Source organism: Tenebrio molitor, chromosome 5 (genome assembly GCF_963966145.1).
Source record: "Tenebrio molitor chromosome 5, icTenMoli1.1, whole genome shotgun sequence".
Lineage (NCBI taxonomy): Eukaryota > Metazoa > Arthropoda > Insecta > Coleoptera > Tenebrionidae > Tenebrio > Tenebrio molitor.
In genome coordinates this window covers 729248-749432 of record NC_091050.1, presented here as the reverse complement: position 1 = coordinate 749432, position 20185 = coordinate 729248, and the positions used below count along the sequence as shown (strand labels likewise).

Sequence of the window (20185 nt, the reverse complement as noted above, 5' to 3'; positions counted from 1 at the left end):
TAAGCCATACCTGAGAACAACGCCATACCAACTTAGTTAAGGCCGAATCTGAAATAATGTTTGAACTGTCAAAATGAGCCTACAATACAGGAAGAAGCATTTTTATTCAAAAAAAGTCAGCTGCAATTCTTTAATGTGTCAATAAATTGAAAAGCTAACTTTAGCAATGAATACAACCAAAACAATGAACTTAAAACAAATCAGTGAAGCCTTCAAACAAGTTATTGACACAGCCTAACTATTAAATTTATTTAGATCTAACACCATTTAAAAATAGTATAACAATCAGTGGCGAGATTCGATAAAAAATGTTACGTATTCTGCAGTGAGCTGATATTAATAAATGTTTCTTAAGCTACAATTTCTTATAAGAATCTTATGAGTATAAATTTTTCCAGTTTCTCTGAAGAAAGAATGCTTGTAGTACATTTACTAATATTCTACGGATAAATGATCGTTTTAACAGCATGCATGTAGCTGCAGGGCAAAGGTAATGGATGTTACAATTATCACAGATTTTTTCAAACACATGTTTACAGTTTGTCTATCGACTTTGCTTACTTAACATGTATATAATTACATAGGTAATGTGTCTCAGAAATAAATACATTAATTTTAACCGGTGGTAGATCTCGTTAAGAACAACAAAATTGTTATGTACCATTTTTTTTGAAATATAATTTTCCCTCATAAATTAACGAGCTGTCTATTTACTCGTATTTTATAGTTATTTAACCCAATGACAGTGACCGTGAAATAATATTTTTTGTAAAAGCACCGCAAAACATTATGTTTTTGGAATAAAGTTTTTTCGCTCTGCGGCCGAGGTAGAGAGAATTACATTTTTAGTTAGTTTTATCCGACTCCACAAGGCAGGTGGACGCGTTGATTCTATGATTTAAGCTAAAATTTTGTGAAAATGACGCGTTTATTTTCGAATAGTGAATACGTAGATATTGTGTTGGTGTATGGTGAAGTGTTCGGGAGTGCTCCTCGTGTCCGGAGAATTACCGTGCGGTTTCTTCTTTTGGGAGTACATGAAGGGTCAGTTTAAAATATGTATTATTAAAATTGTCTTCACATATAATCTCCCAAGTGAGTGGATTATTATCGGAATTTTTTTCGAATGCATTTTACTCACAAGGATTAAATATATTGTTGCTATTATCGAGTTCTATTACCAGTTAAAATTAATGTATTTATTTCTGAGACACATATTTCTACTCTACAACATTGCAATAAATTGAACTGCTAAGCGTTTACAACTTACATCAAACAATCGTTTGGTTTCGTTAAGTGTACAAGAAAATACAATTATATTTTAAAAATTATTGTTGTAAACGGGCAGTTACACTTTTAGAAGTTCTTTGTAAAAGTAAGTGTAAAAAGGTGAATATAAAATTATGAGCAATAACATCTTAAACTTTAACAAACACTGTAAACATTCGGAAGATGAGAATAAAAAGACCACACTTATCAATATAACAGACATATAAATCTAATCTACGTATAAAAACAAGATAAATAATTTGATTGAAAACATAAACTACGTATTAGGCATATAAATTTAATTTCAATATATCTCGAAAGTCAACTTTGGGGAGTATTAGAAAAGGCACAACAGTCTGGTATATGTGGTTCAAACACGAATTAAACAATAGGTAGATCGGTTTAGGGTCTCGCCGATGCAGTCGTGAACACTTTAACAAGGTTCCGCTAATGTACTTAGGAACAGAAAAGCAGTTTAATCTAGGATCACTCTCTTCTACTCGTACTTTGTTTAAGTGTCAATCGGTTGTCTAGTATAAATTAATGTTTATCAAAACATGCTTTATTTTGTTAATAATTTAACTATGTATTTATAAGTACTATTAATAAATTAGTCGGCATTATTATCATATTTAACATGAGTGATCCCAGGTTAAAAATCTGCATTAGATAACGTACTACATTGAAAAATAATTAAGTATCACCAAAAATATCAGTGCGTTTCATGACAAAATATACTCATTAATTTTCTACTCTGTATAAAAATTTCATTATTCAAAATTTATGACTGATGTTTAACTAGCAATGTGTAGTGAGTATCCCACCAGAATGAGTAAGTAAACAATTTGCAAAAATTAAAAAAATATCAAATGCAAATTTTTTTAATTTTCTCATTTACACACTCATCTGGTGGGATTTCTGCAGTACCAAGCGGTTGCTAATGCCTATAATGGGGACACGATACACAAATTGCGAAAATTATCAAAAAATTTCGATTTTTCAACAAACGCAAAATATACCACCTACCGCATTTGGTACAAATATGTCTTTTTCACATATTTTAAACGATCATATCGCAAGGAATTTAATCAAACGAGTAGAAATCACGTTTTTCGTTACTTTGAATTCATTTTTTGCCTTGGCGTTCCTTTATATAACGTGCACTCTACAGCACCACAATAATTCTAACAAAATCAACAAAAAAAAATCACAATCTTTATGTAAGTAAAGCCGTAACACCATATTCATAATCACACATGTTGGACTTACTCAAAATAAATGAAAATAAAGACTAGTTTTCGAGGAACTATAGGCTAGTAGGGGTCTGCTCTGAATTAGCTCGATTCCCTTCAGTCTGTGGAGGATAACTGTTGCTATGTACCATCAAATCAAAATCAGTCCCGGCTAAAGATTTACTCAGCAACCTGTCCCACTGTTCGGGAGTTGCCGGACACTCTCTAATGTTATTTATCAACTCCCTGTGCATTGTAGGCGAAGGATCTGCAAACACAATTCAAAAATTCGTAAAATTTGGAACAAAATTCATAATAGCGTTATGTGATGATTTTGAGAAAATCGCTCGCACAGGTCGATTTCATTTCGAAAAATGACACCTTGTGATGTGCAATTTGTTTAAATGACCTTTTTTTTTTTCAATGCAACCCCCACTTTTTTCTTCTTTTTCTGACAGATCTTCCTACCACCTAACCAATGAACGAAAAAAATTGGTACCTTACACAACAACTTTTTTGAGAAAATGGCAAATTTTCATTTTTGAGGTCAATGAAAATTTTTACATTAAAAATTAAATTACATTTTTGAAATAAAATTAGTAATTTTCTCAAAAAGATTGTTATGTAACGACCAATCTTTTTTATTAGTCGTTTAGGTACTAGGAAGGTCTATCAGAAATAGGAGAAAAAAGTTGGGGTTGTCATTTAAAGAAATTGCATATCACAGAATGACATTTTTAGAAATAAAATCGACCTATCTGAGCGATATTACATCACATAACGCTATTATGAATTTTGTTCCAAACTTAATGTTCACACTGGATAAAACGCAGAGCAAAAAGTACCGGAAGATAATTCTGTCAACATTACTTTTTTTACCTCTACTTTAGAGAGGGTGAATTACTCACACAAGTATCCATGTTGTGCCCTGATTGTCTCTTGTTTAATGATGATTTCGTTGGTGATGTAAGCCTCGCGCCTAATTCTGTCTTTGAGGTCGCCCGGTATATCCGGTATGCACCATTTTATGATGATAATGATAAACGTCACGATATTTTCGAAAACGACGACGAAAGCCAGGCGAGCCGCCAGAATGTGCCAATAGGTGACGGTCTTCTCGTAGCGGTTCGGCGACCAAGGAGGCTCCCGGAAATCCGGATATCTACGAAACACGCTCAACGACGATTCGTAAATGTCATCGTCTCACCTGCAGATCTCTTCGGAGTTGTGCTTGCGAGGGTAGGATTCGTTCTGGAAGTGCGAAGTGTTGAAGTAGGACAGGGTGAAGTTAAGGTAGCCTTTCAGACTGTGATCTTCGCTGAAGTACATCGAGTAGATTAAACGAGGGATGAATTCGGACGTGAACGCTATTATAAATCCCTAAAATTCCCAAACAATTTATAATAATAATAAAAAAATTACTTAGAAGGTGAGAGTGAACAAGCTTAAGTCACAAACTCACATTTGTAACAACTGAAAGCTTCCCGATCGAGTCCAGAATCCTGTACCACACCCCTATGTCCCTGACCCTTTGACCGACCGGCCTCCTATAAAATGTAATAAGTTTCCTGGCATCCAATCGCATCTCTAGAACGTTATTCAACAGGGCGAAAAATGGCGCCAGTGGGAAGGCCGCGACGAAAATCGTTACAAAACCGTACTGCAAGACTGAAATTCAATTATTAAAACTCGTGTGACTCTCATTGGGGTACTATCTACCCATTTCTAAATACTCGGGAAATAAACTCCTCGGTCCCCACTCGACTAGTTTGTAATCTTTCAACCATTGCGGACGCGCCCCTTTACACGACTGATCCTTGCTCAGTCCCGTCTTCACTTTGATGGTGTTCAACCATTTGAAAAATAAAGGGAACAACATCTCCAAAACAGTATTCATGGCTTGTTTGCCCACCATTATTATAGCCAGTTGGATGCACAACTCCGTCAGGCACCCCCCAGGACCGCACTAAAATCACTAATGTACAAAATGTTTAATCTCGATTTTTCGCACAACCTCTTCCTGCCGATAGCCGAAGAGCATGTGGTATTCCTTAGGCGACCCCACGAATTTCCCCTTGAAAAACGCGATGTAGAAAATGGAGGCGTAATAGTTGACGAATTGGAGGAGGTAGATTTTGAGGGTCAAGGAGTCGTCGAATTCGGTCTGAGTCCGCAGTAGTTCGAATTCCGTCAAGTACTCGGCCACGTAATTGTAAATCTAGACGGAGAAAAAGTCAGTCTTAGATTGAACCGTGCGTGACGTCGTACCCAGTTGAAGATGACGATGCACACCAGATTGATGCAGGCGGCTGTACAAGTCGTAAACAAGATGGCTGAACTGTTGTCGACTTGGTCGGCGTAGACCCGCAAAGAGAAGAGCATCGACATGCGGTAGACCACGATGGCAACGACGGTGGCCAAGGCCATTGTGACCTAGGACAGTGTGTTGTTTCAAGCTTTTGAACTTTTTGGTGGTTAGACATTTTGATTTTGTAGTAGATGACACAATATCTTGCAAGCAGCACGGCACGAAACTAAAGTCCATTCAAAAATCAAAAAATCACCAACGTCGCATTTTCCTCGATAATTACTATCGGCAACGCTGTCTAGTGTAAAATTTGGTGAGACTTGTAATTTTCAGGTTAAATGTTTATTAAGTGTCTTGTTTTTCTAGGCATGTTTAAGTAAAAATAATAAGAATCAATAAATAAATGAAACGTGCTGCTAATAAAACAATATGAACGAAATTCAAAGCAATTGAATTTTATTTTCAATCAAATAAATGTCATAATTTATAGTTACCAACATAGTATGAAAAAATATCTACCTAGAGTTTTTTAAATTTTACCAACCTTTAGGTGGTGATTTTTTGACTTTTGAATGGACTTGACTATATTTTTACTACGAAATGTCAAAATTTAACGCGCGCTTGTCAGATATTGTGGCAGGCGGTAGGAAAATTACCAACAACATGACAACAGAAAAGCTGAAAATCGTTATAGGAACTCTCAGTCGCCAGAACGGGACGTGCGGTTCCTCTATGTTGGTAACAACGTTGATTTCCTGTCTCTTGACGTGAGCAAGTCTGGCTAAATACTGCGGCCTTGGGTGCTCCTCCTGGATGTCAAAACCGGTCAAATCCCACCGATGAGTGATCTCAGCAGAGTACCGCTTCCACAATTCGAGAAAAAGTGCAGCTTCAATCACATTTGCCACAATTCCGAGTCAAACTTTTTTTAAATACTCACCCCAAAATGACATAAAAATCGCGAAAAACACCGTCGTCGAATTGTCAAAGAGATACGTGATCCGGGCGTGAGCGCACGTTTCTTGTAGGTCCCAGTAGTTGCACCAGTCATTGCAAAGGGGGCACATCTTCGTTGTGAAGTTCGCATTGCAGATGTCTTCACTTTATTTAAGATTTTAGTCTTCGGTGGGGTCCCGATCGCTCAACTTACCTCGGTTTGTTGGTGTAGAGGGTGAGACACGAGTAAACGAAACAGAAAAAGCCGACGACGGCGGCGGGGAGCAACATGTGGGTGTAGAAACCCAACCAGGCAAAGTACAAGCCGATCTTTACCCCGAAGTAATCTTTAACGTAGTCTAGGGGTTGGTAGCGGTACCACTTCCTCAAAGCTGTCCATTCGTTGTAGAGGAGGTAGCGCACCGAGCCGGACTGTTTCAAGTCGCCCTTGAAACAATTACAAATTTATTTAGATCGATCCACACGAACAAGTAAAGTCTGTCTCAATTCTAAATTTCCACCAACACTGCATCTACGTTGGAAATACAACCGGCAACACTGACACAATCTGTCAATTTCCGTTTTTACAACTCAAAATTTTAGAATAAAGGAAAAGAACGAAAACCTGTTATAAAATGCAGCAAGTAAGTAGGTAGAAAATCAAATTCTAAAAGCAAAATAAACTTATGAACTAATTTTAATGTTTTCAAATCATGTTCATAAAATAATTATATTGCCAACTTTGGTTATAAGAATCCCCAATTTAGAAATATTTTTATTTTGCCAACATAATTCAACAGGTGGTGGAAATTTAGAATTGAGAAAAACTATAGGCAACTCACGTCGTGCAGAGGATACGCGGCGCTGTATACTCTTTCATTCAAAAGTCTCTCTATTCCGAAAGCAAAATCGTCGTTGTCCTTTTCGCTAAACCGCTTCCTGTCGAGGATAAACTGGACAAGTCTCGAGTGAATCGCCGGGGTAAAAAAACAAGGCGAATCGACGTCGAACCTGAGAAGTGCAACTCGTGAGTCTTAGATTGATCCATACGGCTCGCAACTAACATACAAATATTCTCTGTCTCGGCTGTAAATGGCTGTAAATCGCTGATTCTTCTCCGGGAACTTGTCAGAATCGACGAGTATGTAAGATTTGAGTTTGTCCCATTGGCTGTTTATTTCCTCGATGAGAAAATTCGTTCGTGAGCGCATCTGATGCAAAGCAGGAATCTGTAATGACAACTGAGCTGCAGGAAATGTTTTGAGATTTTTTGAGCGTTTCCCAGCGTCCAAACATGCCACGTCAAGATTTTTCAAAATAGATTAGTAGGAAAGCGACAAAAACGTTAGGAAAACAGTCCTTGCGTGAAATACCTGTTGGATAAATGCTGTGGCATTGTACAAACGATTCTGGCGGAATTCTCTCGGGGCTTTACACAACTCCTGTAGCAACAGAATATTAAAACAAAAACAAAGAGACGCGTAAATTATTGTCCCATTGGATAAAATAATAATGGATAATACATTAAAAAATGTAAATAATAGAAATATCTACCTCTCTCATTGGCATGCGCAACTTCAAGATTTCGCCGTACCTCCGGAGCACTTCTTGCGGAGCGTGAATCTGAAATTTCGTCGTGAAAATCAAAAACAAAACTCCATAAGTGAAGCTCACTTTGACAAAATTCAGTCCGTTGCTCTCTTGCGGTACGTACTCCAGCTCGAGTCCCTCTTTCGCTAGATTAGCTTCGAAAATTTTCCTCTTCTCTTGAGCCTCTGGCTTGACGGCATCTTCAGTGAAAGCGTCCCACACCAAAATGAAGTCCACGGACCTCATCCCGTCGGTGAAATAAATCGTGGGTACGGGACACGACAGATTGTCGGGTTTAGGACATTCACAATTATTTTGACTAGATTCGTTTGGTAGTTCTTGAGATTCGATCGAGCTCTCCGGTATCACGATTCGCGGATTGGGTCTTCGCAGGGCGGACGGGAAATCTCTGGAAACGAAACGAAAATAAGTTTAAAACGAATTTTAATTTACTAATTGGGAGTTTAATTAATGGGAGTGGTTGGGGAGAGCTAAGTGTGGTTTATGGCACTTGGGGGATCTGTCTATGCCCAATTTTTATCGATTTCATTTTTATAATTGCAAGTGTTAGTTTTTTCGACGTTATATCTGTGCGGTTAGAAATAAGTAAAAGCTGTCAGAAACGTCAACAGGAAAAGAATAATGTGCAGTTTGTTTCTATTTAGAACTGACAAACAAAACGGTAACTTTTATGAAACACAGTATTTAAAATACATAAAAAATACATTGCCATCATATCACCCGCATTAAATAATGATATTGGAATAGGTCAACCTAGCACCGAATGAGATATCGACTTAACAGAGTTACAAATAAGTTGAAGGTGAGGTTGTAAAAAAAGGTAACAGGATATATGCACTAATCTTACTTAAAATATTTTTTCCCCTGCCTGGAACTAATTTTTCTTCGGCTCACTGATTTTATTTATTGCGATAACTTTAAATCTAGTACAATCTACAGCTGATTGAGAAGTGATAAATGTAATTGTTGTAATAATCTTTTAACGCATATACATAGTTTCAGCATTTACACTTTGGCTTGGCAATCACACTTAACTACCGAAATATTTAATCATACCCATCAATCATCATAAACAAACATTATGCGTTATCCTTATCTGGAGAAAAATCAGAATGACGATTTTTTTAAAATTTATCTGTACGATTTTTAAGAATTCGACAGATGCAAAAAATAGGTAACGAAAGTTCGAAATTTTAGTATCAAAAATTTGGTGGGTTTCAGATGTGGTGTTTGGGAAAACAAGAAAAATAGTCTGCGGTGATGAATGAAAGCTTCATTTGTTTTGAAGTGATGAAACACAATAAGTACAGAAAAATGATTTGATAGGAAGTGGGCGTTAAAGATAAGACTGATGAAAGCATCAAATTTTTATTAACAGAAAATGACATTTGTAAAAACAACATAACACTTGCATTTGTAATAGGAAATGTCTGAAATGTCTGAAAATAATAATACTATAGTTTCGATTAAAAGAACCTTGCCGAGTTCACTATTACATAATTTCTTGACTCGTTCAAGCAAAATATACTTTTCTTTTGCTCACAAATAATTTTAATAACTCAATGGATGGATTGAAAGGGACGTTACATAATTCTTATGAAACATGCCCACAAAATCAAATACATACATACTAGCCTGTAATATACTTAATACATAATATTATTGACTCATTTTTTGGATTGTGTAATTCTTTTTCACTATCGCTTGTTTACAGGTTAATAGTGATAATGAAATTTGATCAAGGTCAAAAATGGAATCTGTAACTTTTTGAATGAAAGTTTATTATCTAATTCAAATAAGATACAAAAACTTCTGCAAACGAAAACCCTTTGTCCCGCTTCCTTTATAGCTAGAGGCGTACACTTTCCACTTTCACTTGCTATTATTTACCTGATGATAACAGTACGTAGTGTTTTTTTAAGTCGCATATTTAAGTCGCAGCCTGATATTTTCCTTATTTTTAACAGTCGAGATCTGAATTTTTTAACAATCGTAGTGGAGTAGTGGTGGAAGCAAAATTTGCATTTTATTTTTTTTGTAATTTTCAAATAACGTAGGCTGCCTTCATGTTAAATTCAACACACTATATATTTCAATAATTACTTCTCAAGTCTTTTTTCTAGTCTAGTACACTCTTCAGTCCATTAGCTACCAAATTTCCTATTTCTATCATAAAATAATTCTCTTCATTGCTGTAATTCTCGAATTCTTTTCCCATCCATTTTCTCTAATCATGACTCATTTTTATACATTTACCTATTCGTTTGTTTCTCTTTTCTTCTGTGTTTATTCGATAATATTTTAAGCGTCATATTTTCCAAATTTCGATTTGTTTTATTTACTTCATTTACATTGAACTCATTGCATGTAGCATTCTTTAACAATTAAAAAAATTGCCGGCTCAACGAGCCGCCGCTGCCTTTTTCGTAAAAATTATTTTGCAGCTGCGTTATGAAAGTAAAATTTTTATTTATAAATTATCAAAATATTTGTGCAATTGTAAATAACTCAACAAAAGACAGACTTATAATTGGCTTTATGTTGACAACTTATGAAAAATTTTTATTTGTTTGCATGCAGTTAATATCAAACTGTAAATAATGCAATTTAGATTTTATTTGTAAAAACAAGATAAATTCAACTATAATTAGACCCTGTGATATCACAGGTGTAAAGTGAAGCTCATAACAGCAAAACAGTTTATTTTTAAAATATTTATAACTCACCTTTCTGTATCCATTTCAGAATCTAAATTATCAGCACTTTTGTATAAATTAGGTACTGACATGGCAGCAAAGTCTCTGTTCTCATCTGAGCTCTGTTTGGGAAGTTTACTTCGATAACGTGGTTGTCTTTGGCCTTTACCATTCTCGCCTTCATAATAACTCAAAATGTATGGATGATACATAAACCTGTCATTCTCCAAACTGTCTCCATGTCTCAGCGTCGCCACTCGCTTCTTGTGGAACTTACTTTTTCCATCTTGTGTGCTTGGAACAGGTGACATGATGAACTCTTCTTGACCACATGATTGTCGCAACAAAGGCGCTGACATGGAAGTGTTAAATGAAACGTTTTTCTCTGCATTTTCTTTGGTTCTTTCTAGCGGCATCACACTCACAAATCTACGAAAATGAGACTCATATCACATTTAACGATCACCTAAACTGGAAACGTAAGTTATGTTGGTTTCTTGGACTTTGTGAGTCACAAGCTGAAGACGTCACTTTTAACACTGAAAGCGCAATAATTGCGATAACGACAATTGCAACGGTAAATAATGCTCGAAACGGTAAACACTATAATTACAAATCATCAATTCTACCGAATCCATTTTGAAAAATCGCTTGCGTCCTATTTTTGAACATGTATTTTTGGAATTTTGAAAAATCGAGAAAAAATTATTTCCTACCTCGACGCGAATTTTCTTCAATTAAACCAACATTTAGAGCAAACACTAAACACAATAAGGGTATTAACTTAAATAAACTGTTTAAAAAAAAATTAATTGGTCAAGTAGTTACTATTGCGAGTAGATGTGATGCACACGTGTAGTTCAAACTTCAAATAGATACGTCAAATTGTGTTGACATTTTTGTATCGTTGTTTCTACTTTTTTGCTTGACGAGTTTTTCATTTTTTGCTCATTTGAAGATTAAGAAAATGAAAACGCGATGTGCGTATCGGTATTGTCGGAAATTGAGGTGCGTCGGACGCAAGGTTTACAATTTCCCCATTAAAGACGAAGAACGATGTAAACAGTGGATAAAAAATTCAGGTGACCAGGCTGAATTCAAAAATCACCCAGTTTCAATGTCTGTACATTGTAGGAAACTCGTTGGATTTGCCTTTGTCCGCGTTTAAGTCAAGGGGTATCTGTCAAGACCACTTTAAGAGGGAGCATTTTGTAAATGACACAAAGCATCGCTTAGTATCATTAGCTGTTCCAATACCTTGTGCTTCTGTGGGTCAGGGAAAAGATCCCAAAAATGGAACTGTATCTGAGGATAACAATTCAAGACCAATGATCTACATAAGAGATGACTTGTTCATGAAGGACAAAATCATGCTCCGTTTGTTTAAAAACAACAATACTTTGACAAAACAGCAGTTGCATTGGTTGGATCAGATACTTGAGAGGAGTGTTAATAAGGAGACAAAAAAAGAGAATTATTTTATGGGACCTGGCAATAACTCTGACTTTGATAGTGATTTGTCAGATGTGGAGTATAGTTGGAGGGGATCTAAAACAATTAGATCTTATTCAAAAAAGCCCCAAAATCAAATTGAAGAGTCAGAGCAGAGTCATTATGCACAATCAGAATATCAGTGGCTCAGAAATAAACCACTCAGGTCTTACTCTAGGAAGCCTAGAAATAGGAATGAAAATAAAATTAATGTGGATAAACTGGTAGATAATTGGCATCAAAATGAACCTGCAAAGTCATACTCAAGAAAAGCTAGGCATAAAAGTAAAACTGAGCTTGAAGAAGATATAAAAGTAGAACTGGAAGATGATGAGAATTCAAAACTTATTTTTTCTTGTGAAGAAATCAAAGTAAATGATACTTGTGCAAATGATATAAATGAGTTGCCAAGTAGCAAGAGAATAAAGAGAAAGAGATACAAATTTAACTCTTTCAGGTATTATGTATGGACACCTGAAACAGCAAATTTTTTTTGTTACATTAATAAAAGTCGCGCTAAAATTTTCAAATTGAGGTATCAGTTGAAAAGGTATCATCAGGAACTGAGAAAACTTAAACAAGAAAAAATATGTAAAGAGGTAGGTATGTTATAACATGAGTAATACAACTGAAACAAGTAAACAACATTAAGGCCTTTATTTTTGTTGATTTTATGCAAAAAAAAAACGCAAAAAGCTTTAGTATGTATTTGTGAGAAGGTAGTAGAACATTTTGGCAGTACAATTTCTAATTACAGGTTCACAGACACCAGAACAATGAATTAGTTAGTGTTCAAGCAATATGTGACTCAGCACAAATTAATATTTGTTAACAGTGTACCTAAGGAATGAAGAATTTGTGATAAATAAAATAAAGTAAAAGTAGTTAATAAATAAGAAATGATTATGTGATACATATTTTTAATCATAATAAAAACAACTGAAATTGGTTCAACAGCAAAGAATAACATTTTTGTCCCTTTGAATTTTTTTATTGTCACCTTATAAGTTTTACGCAATACATAGTAAATTTTTTTATCATGGACGTAAGTTAGCAGGACTTGCTGAGTTGTTACAACTAACACCTCAGTATTGCATAAAAATGCAACAACGATCTGAAAATCCAAATTATATAAAACGTAAAATAAATGCGTATGCTTTTTATTTTACCTTTATTAATAATCATCATCGTCGCTACAAATTACAAAACAATATAATAACTCGCAAAGGATGTCGCAGCAATCAAAAACATTAAATCTGAAAAAAATCATTGTTCTTCAAATTCAAGAAGTCATGTAAATTTTTACCCGTTTTCGTCTACATCGTTTCTTTTCTTCTCTTCATGATTTTCTTTGTTTTTTTCCCTGTTGGCAATTAAAGTGGAAGAATCTGAAGTCGGTCTACGTGGGGTTGTTACAGCAATCGTTTCTAATCGTGTTGAGTTTTGTAGTGACATCACAGAATATTTCTGAATATAACTTTCAAATTATTACAATTTATTGTTGATTTATTACAATACAAATATAAATCATCAGTATTCTATTAAGGATTTCTTAAACAATAAATAAATTCATTGCTGTAACGTCACAATCATAAGGAAAAGAAAATAGAAGTAGTTTTCAGAATATTGATTATTTGTGGTCTATAGGGCTGACCCAAGAAGTGTGGTTAATAAACGTGATAAAAAAAGTCTTTCATTTTCAACTTTTCTTGCAAAATTTACAGAAAATCTCGCTGTACGTAAAGAAAATAGTTCAAAAATGGATTTAAAATATTTTTGGAGTACAAGTGATTTAAATAAATCAATTTATCAGTTCAATTTAAAAATTGTTTTGTTTAAACAGAGAAAACTTTGTGATATAAATACCTAATAGAATATCTTCAAATTAAATCAATCAGTTGCAAGATTTTTTTTTCTACAGAAGAAACAGCGAGTAACAATTAGTATTTTACGATCGAAATAACCGCAACTAATTTTTAGAAGCGAAATATCTTGGATAGAGAAGAAAATACAAGAGAAGATGGTAGTTTTCAGGGCTCATTTTTTAAACAGACATTTGACAAAAAATTATTTTTATTATTAATATCGACCCACATCAGCGTATAATTTGCAGTGGTAAATTTCTTATAGTACCATTTTAGTACGATTATTTTTTCTTAACGCATAAAACCACAGCAGTGATTTTATTAACATGTACAGTCGGTGGACAAATAAAACTGGGACAAAAATGACAATCACATAAGTCAAAATTTACAAATTTGCATCGTTTAATTACGGCTTTGTCACAAATAGGTTAACTTTGGTATGACATATTATATAGACACTGACAAATATATTGACAATTGAATGGTCTGATTTACACAGATTAAATTTTAAGTGTCCCAGTTTTATTTGTCCACCGACCGTACATCTAAGACTAATCTTGACAAATATTCAATCGACTAGTCAATTTACAAGAAGTCCAGTGAATGTCTTACATTTAAAATTTTTATTCTGTTTGATTTTTAAAGAAAGCGTCAAAAAAATGCCAACTTATTGGCTTTATTTGTAGACATTTTCACGTCAACATTAGAACTAAAATATTACCAGATATAAAAAAAATAGTATGTATTTCAATAAATTGAATTCCGGTCCTGTATCGCAGCCTAATCCGGACCTGGCAGCGATGCACTGCAAAAAGAAACCAAAGAAACTAGAATAATAAATGAAAGGCCCCAAATGAACATGCTTCGTTGAAAGACTTTTGCATAAACACAGAGTCGAAATTTCGCAATAATTATAAATTGCAGCTCCGCTAATTTACTGTTTGCTTCATTACGGAGCATATTTTAAACGATAAACCATTACTTGCCGGTTTTTTAGTAACTTTGCTTTTGTTGGCAGCATTGTTTATGGCGGCTGTCAAGAAACGAAACCGAAAATTGTCATCTGTCCTTATGTTTATGGCTAATTGTTTAATTTTATAGTTACAGTGAAGGAACAAAGGTGTGAATTTATGTACATTCAAAAAAAGTAATTTTTCCGCCCCCTAATTTCACGCCACGTAGTAACCGTACAAAAAAATTGTAAAAAGAAGTTTGTTCATCACTTAAAAAAAATCTATGACGATTTCGCCCAATCGTACATTAATTTGATTGTGTTAAATTATGTTTAAAGACATGGCCGATTCAGCTAGTGAATCTGACTCGAGCAGCATCGACGGGGGCCCGATCATGATGCCTCCCAGCCCCATAACCAGGGAACAACTCCAGAAACGGATAGAGAGTCTCCAGCAACAAAACCGCGTGTTAAAAGTCGAACTGGAGACTTACAAGCTGCGCGTGAAGGCCCTCCAAGAAGAGAACAGAGGCTTGAGACAGGCTTCAGTCATCATAGTGAGTCAGCCATTCCTTAAAGTAGGTCTCACTCTAATCAAATGTTACAGCAAGCTAAGGCTGAGCAAGAGGAAGAATTCATCTCCAACACTCTCCTCAAGAAGATCCAGGCCTTGAAGAAGGAGAAGGAGTCCCTGGCCCACCACTACGAAAGAGAAGAAGAATGCCTCACAAATGACTTGTCCAGGAAGCTGACCCAGTTGCGACAGGAGAAATGTCGCCTTGAACAGACTCTAGAGCAGGAACAAGAGTGCCTTGTCAACCGTCTGATGAGAAAAATTGAAAAACTTGAGGCTGAAACTCTTGCCAAACAGAGTAATTTGGAGCAGTTGCGCCGCGAAAAGGTGCGTCAGTTTAAAATTAGATCGCGAGAGGAAATTCCGCGATTTGCACCGCCTGACGAAATTTTTGCGCTCTTTTGTCATGTGGACGCCTATATTTAGACACATTTATTTTTGCCACACCAGGTGGTAATGGAGTAATTCATTTTTAATTAGTATTTGCGAAAGCAATGCGACTGAAGTCAAAAAAAAAAAATTAAACTTGGAATCTGATTGTCCTAGGTGGAACTGGAGAACACTCTGGAACAGGAGCAGGAAGCGCTCGTGAACAAGCTCTGGAAGCGCATGGACAAGCTGGAGGCGGAGAAGCGCATGCTCCAGATCAAGCTGGACCAGCCGGTATCGGACCCGGCGAGTCCCCGGGACATCAACAACGGCGACACCGCCACCAATCTCAGCGCCCACATCCAGACGCTGCGCTCGGAGGTGGCGCGACTCAGACAGACACTCGCCATCAGCCAACAGGAGCACACCCAGAAGATGCAGAGATACGCCCAGGAGGAGCGCAACATCAAGGAGGAGAACTTGAGGCTGCAGAGGAAGCTGCAGTTGGAGGTGGAGAGGCGCGAGGCTCTCTGTCGGCACCTGTCCGAGAGCGAGAGTTCGCTCGAGATGGAGGAGGAGAGACATTACAACGAGCAAGTCTTGGGGGCCAGGCAGCACACCGTGTCGCCTGTTCCCTACAATCCGTCGCCAAGTCAAAGTCGTCCGCTCAGTCCAGGTTTGTTACATGTGGCGACATCTACTTTCGTTTTCGAACCCGCGAAAACGGACGTTTTTATTGGACAATTCAAATCGGCCATCTTGGTCCACTAGAATTTTTATTTATCGGCTTGTTGAACAGTTTTGTCCAAAATTAGTGGCTTACCATGGATATTTTTTTAATTTTCTTTTTCTCAAATTTTCCAAAATAATAATTTATGTGAGACCATTAATTCATTCATCAGATTTACCGTTTGCATGAAAAGAAAACGATTAATTGTGACTCAAAGAGTTTTCAAGACAAATGGATATTATCTATTGTAAAAACAATCCTTGATGGTGGTTATGACATTGATACGATTGTATTTCCGCTTTGTCACATTTTTTGGCTTGATAGGTTTAACGATCGCAGTATTATTTCCTGACTCAGACGGATGAGTCAGGAGTATTCAATCAACTGGTGTATTTTACATTTTTTTTACTAAACCCAAGAAATACAATTTAATATATTTTTTTTATTACACTTAAATAACATCAAAGAGAAACGTGAATAGTTTACTTATTTAAATACATATTGAACACATCTTTTGTCAGTTTTACGGTTCAATAACTTTTTCTGTTGGTAAGCTGTAGTGCAAGACCTGTCGAATATTTTTTTTATTTATAAAAACAATATGGAAATACGAAATTTACAATTACATTACCCAGACACTAGTCCAAGACTATTGACAATTTAAAAATTACAATTTTTTATTTTGAAAACAACTGTGAACAAAAATAGAACTGTCTTGTTTACTATCTTGACACTTCGAGGCTGTGCTTGTTGTGAATAAATAAATCAACGTAACGGTTTAAAATTATTTGAAGTAAACATTGCAAAAAAGACCTACATAATTTAAATTGGTAATTTTAAATATTTGAGGCGAAATTCCAAAAAAGTAGTTATTTAAAAAGAGCGGTTTTATGAGTGTGGTGCAAGGTATTTTGTATGGTTTTGTGTTGTTTTGCATGAAGGTCGTTACACTCCAAATCAACCAATAAAAAGACAATTTTATAATTCGATGTGATGGATTTAGTTTATTTTGAGCAGCATAGCATGAGATAGATAAAAATATTTAAAGGAATTCTTTTGAATAGCCATTTTTCAATAATTGAATTTGAAAAAGTGTCAGACTCTCAAAGAATCAATCGTCTATGACTTAAAATGCAATTTACCAGAGATACTAAAATATATAGGTATAGTAAATTCAAAAAAACTCCTGGACTGTCAAAATTAAATTTTAAATAAAATGTTTGTTTTGATTGTACTTGGATATAAAGAATTTTCGCTAGGGTGTACCGACATCAAAATCTAGTTACAAAACATATTTAGGTTATGTTTTCATTTTTAATCATTGAACTAAAAATGTTTTGAATCATTCATTGCTTCGAACACTTGAAGTACAGCAACTAAATGAATGAGAGCAATTTAATAAAGTTTATAGAAAACACACACACTTTTTTGTTTGTTCCTCATAATAATTTCTTATGGCCCTCCTCTTTCGCGCCAATAGAACCACCGTAGTTCGTTTTGAACTTTCCATTTTAACCTTTTTACAAAATACACTTAAATAATTTTGCAATTTATTTGACAATGTCAATTAAAACAAAAGACTAGTTTGAAAAATTAAAAAATCATAGATAACAACTGGGCAATATGAAAATAACTAGTGATTTAACCAACCTAACAACTGCAATTTTGATTTTGACAGTCCAGATGTTTATTGAATGGACTTTACATAGTACTAGCTGAAGTGTTTTCAAATTATTCATTTAACTGTATTTTTCAAACTATGTAATAATATGTGAAAACAAACATGATGGCGAGTATTACGAGTATTAAGAGAGAGGTTTTTTTGAAAACAAAATTACGAAATATAATTTTTCTTCTTTTCATGCGCTCTTGTAGAGTGCGAAAAAACGAAGTTTTTTGTCATTGGAATGTTTTCGCGGTGTTGTTTAGTTTCTTATTGAAGAATTTTTGTGGTAATTTCGATGTAAAATTCGAATTTCACTGCCACTCTGTCATACTCATAACCAAGGTCCAAATTTGCAAAAAGTGGACGTTGTTTTAATAAATAAATAGTGATTTACCATCACTAACAAATGCGATCCGCAAAACGATGTGATTATTTCCGATATGGATTATGATATAATTTATTGTAAAAATGTCTCAAAGAATTTAACAATAAAAAGAGAAATTTTATTTTAATCTTATTTACAATATTTGCAGTAAGTTCATGTGGTAACAAGAGTATAACAAAATCGAAGTAGAAAATAAACTGTCCACACGAGGAAGTCTCTGCAGTAAAGAGGGTATCTCTTGTAATCAGAAGTTTTTCTGTATTATGTAAATCGAAATAGTAGAAGAACTGTTCACCACAATACGTAGGATTCGTAAAAAAATTGCACTCGAATAAGAATTTAATAGTAACAGCCATCAATTTTTTAAACTAGGTAATAGGTACATGTCGAGCAGATTTACGTGTTATTTTTCTATTATTCGTGTTGCGGTTGTAATTGAAAAAAAATTTTAGTCGCCTCTCCACAGATGACAACATTGCGATATTTTGTTCAGGTTTGTCGTCGATGCAAGCACCGTCTCCTCGAGACTCGCTGATCGTAGGCCCCCCACGTTGTCCAGCTTGTAATCAATTACTAACATCGGCGTGCGTCTCGTCTGCTTTACACAGCGTAGGATCGAGCAGCCCTCCGGCTCCTCCTCACAGACGAACTAGCGAAAGATTCATCAAGCCGGCGATCCCAGCACCACAACCAGCTAGTCCCATGGATACTTCTATCACTAAAGAATAAGATTAAGGTACGGGGGGCGTCAAATTTGTAAATTGAAAAGCTAACGATTTGTTTGTCTCAGGTGGTGAATCAATTTGTTGGATTTCTCTGCATGTTATTTGTAAGAGCTTAAAAGTTCTAAACAAATAAATTTAATAAAACTACATGGTGTTACTGTGAAGCTATTGGATACAATTGTTTTTCCTTTATTTAGATATTACTTGAATTTTCGATTTTTGGGCAGCTGTATTTTTGAATGATTTCAGGATCTGCTTTGCTTTTAATATGTGTACTTAAATGATGTATATCGTAAACGGAGCTCTAGTATTGTCGGCTCCACTAAAAAGATTTCCATATTTGGGTGTTTATCAAGTGATCTTTCAGTCTAGGCGATCGGTTTGTCACAGGACTTATGATGCCATGTTGAAACATTGCCAACAATTTTCACAATGTTTGTGATACCTATTTAAATTTCCGTTCGTTTATCAGAGGATGTGACAAGGTTCGTCGAGTTAAATTCTTTTTACCGTCTTTATTTTGTACACCGCACTCTGCCAAACTTTTTTCTAGAATTCGTACGATAATTTTAATCCTGCAATAATAACTAGCTTACGTTTTTCATAGTTTATGTTCACAAATTTTTTATTTGTAACACCATTTCAATTGACACCGTTAATTGAAATGTTGGAGCTGATTCACATAATTTGTTACATTCATAACACTAGAAACTACAGATTAAAGACTATTTAGTTTAGATTTAGGTGTTTTTTAGATTAACATTATTCTCAAAAATTGACACTGCGGGTGGCAATTCAAAAAAAAAAAAATTGTGAAAAGTGATATTAGGGTATAAATTTTTATTATTTTCATTGGTGAAATTACACTCGGTAACAGCAGTAACGTTATTTTGTGCCACAGCCAAATATTCTATCGGAAAATGTGAAAATATCTTCCTTAGTGACTAAATTGCAAGCCAATGGAAAATATCAATGACTATTTCAGGGTCATACTGTAGTCTAGGATAGCCTTTTGTTACTGTAAGTTGAGATTTGTTATGTTTTTAGTAAACTGATGTATTTTTCCTGATAGCGTTGTTTTTATCTTGTTTTCTTGTTCAGCTCATTAGACAAGTTGTAAAGAGCGAACGCATCGTGCGATGGTAATGCTGTGAATTAGAAGGGGGTAATCATTGGCCTATAGGGACAGTTTCTGATGCGACTTGAATCCCAGAAACATATGATTCTGAACTAACAACTGGCTTACGAATTTCCTGTAATCTTTATGCTACGAATTATTTTATATTTTAATAATTTGTAATGAGGTTGAATGATATGTACTGGTTTTTAAATAATAATAAACGATTAAAAGTATCCATCGTTTCACGAACTTACTC

At 35.1% G+C, this 20185-nt stretch overlaps 2 protein-coding genes and 2 long non-coding RNA genes across 10 annotated transcripts; 2 read left to right on the top strand and 2 right to left on the bottom strand.

The window, feature by feature from the left end:
• Positions 1-85: 85 nt before the first annotated feature.
• Positions 86-10906, bottom strand: subdued (anoctamin 1). Of its 5 annotated transcripts, XM_069049623.1 has the most exons (17): positions 10769-10906; positions 10083-10481; positions 7420-7744; positions 7301-7368; positions 7119-7197; positions 6814-6974; positions 6588-6756; positions 5960-6192; positions 5750-5910; positions 5466-5698; positions 4770-4934; positions 4516-4719; positions 4221-4467; positions 3964-4169; positions 3709-3881; positions 3410-3663; positions 86-2769 (listed from the first exon to the last, which is right to left on the bottom strand). In XM_069049623.1, exons 2-17 carry the CDS (start codon positions 10466-10468, stop codon positions 2576-2578), a joined length of 3258 nt encoding a protein of 1085 aa, XP_068905724.1. In that variant the 5' UTR covers positions 10469-10481; positions 10769-10906; the 3' UTR covers positions 86-2575. The 5 variants fall into 5 exon arrangements, with proteins under 5 accessions (XP_068905724.1, XP_068905725.1, XP_068905723.1 ...); XM_069049624.1 differs by lacking the exon at positions 10769-10906 and having other exon boundaries at positions 7119-7187; positions 7300-7368; positions 10083-10699; XM_069049622.1 differs by lacking the exon at positions 10769-10906 and having other exon boundaries at positions 10083-10699.
• LOC138132231 (uncharacterized) lies at positions 10900-12492 on the top strand. The gene is made up of 3 exons (XR_011160020.1): positions 10900-11134; positions 11187-12142; positions 12301-12492. It is a non-coding gene; the product is annotated as an uncharacterized lncRNA (long non-coding RNA).
• On the bottom strand, positions 12285-13504 carry LOC138132234 (uncharacterized). The gene is made up of 3 exons (XR_011160026.1): positions 12850-13504; positions 12713-12799; positions 12285-12657 (listed from the first exon to the last, which is right to left on the bottom strand). It is a non-coding gene; the product is annotated as an uncharacterized lncRNA (long non-coding RNA).
• Positions 13505-14370: 866 nt separating this feature from the next.
• On the top strand, positions 14371-20162 carry LOC138132214 (coiled-coil domain-containing protein 6-like). Of its 3 annotated transcripts, none has more exons than XM_069049648.1 (6): positions 14371-14528; positions 14700-14917; positions 14968-15261; positions 15481-15979; positions 18578-18820; positions 18875-20162. In XM_069049648.1, the coding sequence occupies exons 2-5, from the start codon at positions 14702-14704 to the stop codon at positions 18811-18813; spliced, it is 1245 nt and encodes a 414-aa protein (XP_068905749.1). In that variant the 5' UTR covers positions 14371-14528; positions 14700-14701; the 3' UTR covers positions 18814-18820; positions 18875-20162. The 3 variants fall into 3 exon arrangements, with proteins under 3 accessions (XP_068905749.1, XP_068905750.1, XP_068905748.1); XM_069049649.1 differs by having other exon boundaries at positions 14426-14555; XM_069049647.1 differs by lacking the exon at positions 14371-14528 and having other exon boundaries at positions 14562-14917.
• Positions 20163-20185: the final 23 nt, after the last annotated feature.

What these genes read in the sequence shown, in the direction of transcription:
- subdued (XM_069049623.1), bottom strand. Translation starts at nt 10,468, where the DNA reads ATGCCGCTAGAAAGAACCAAAGAAAATGCAGAGAAAAACGTTTCATTT. An exon ending in TTTCTGTTGTCATGTTGTTG is followed by an intron (nt 4,935 to 5,465) that starts GTAATTTTCCTA and finishes ACACTGTCCTAG; the next exon opens with GTCACAATGGCCTTGGCCAC. An exon ending in TCCCGAGTATTTAGAAATGG is followed by an intron (nt 4,170 to 4,220) that starts GTAGATAGTACC and finishes ATTGAATTTCAG; the next exon opens with TCTTGCAGTACGGTTTTGTA.
- LOC138132214 (XM_069049647.1), top strand. Translation starts at nt 14,690, where the DNA reads ATGTTTAAAGACATGGCCGATTCAGCTAGTGAATCTGACTCGAGCAGC. An exon ending in AGCAGTTGCGCCGCGAAAAG is followed by an intron (nt 15,262 to 15,480) that starts GTGCGTCAGTTT and finishes TGATTGTCCTAG; the next exon opens with GTGGAACTGGAGAACACTCT. An exon ending in AAGTCGTCCGCTCAGTCCAG is followed by an intron (nt 15,980 to 18,577) that starts GTTTGTTACATG and finishes TATTTTGTTCAG; the next exon opens with GTTTGTCGTCGATGCAAGCA.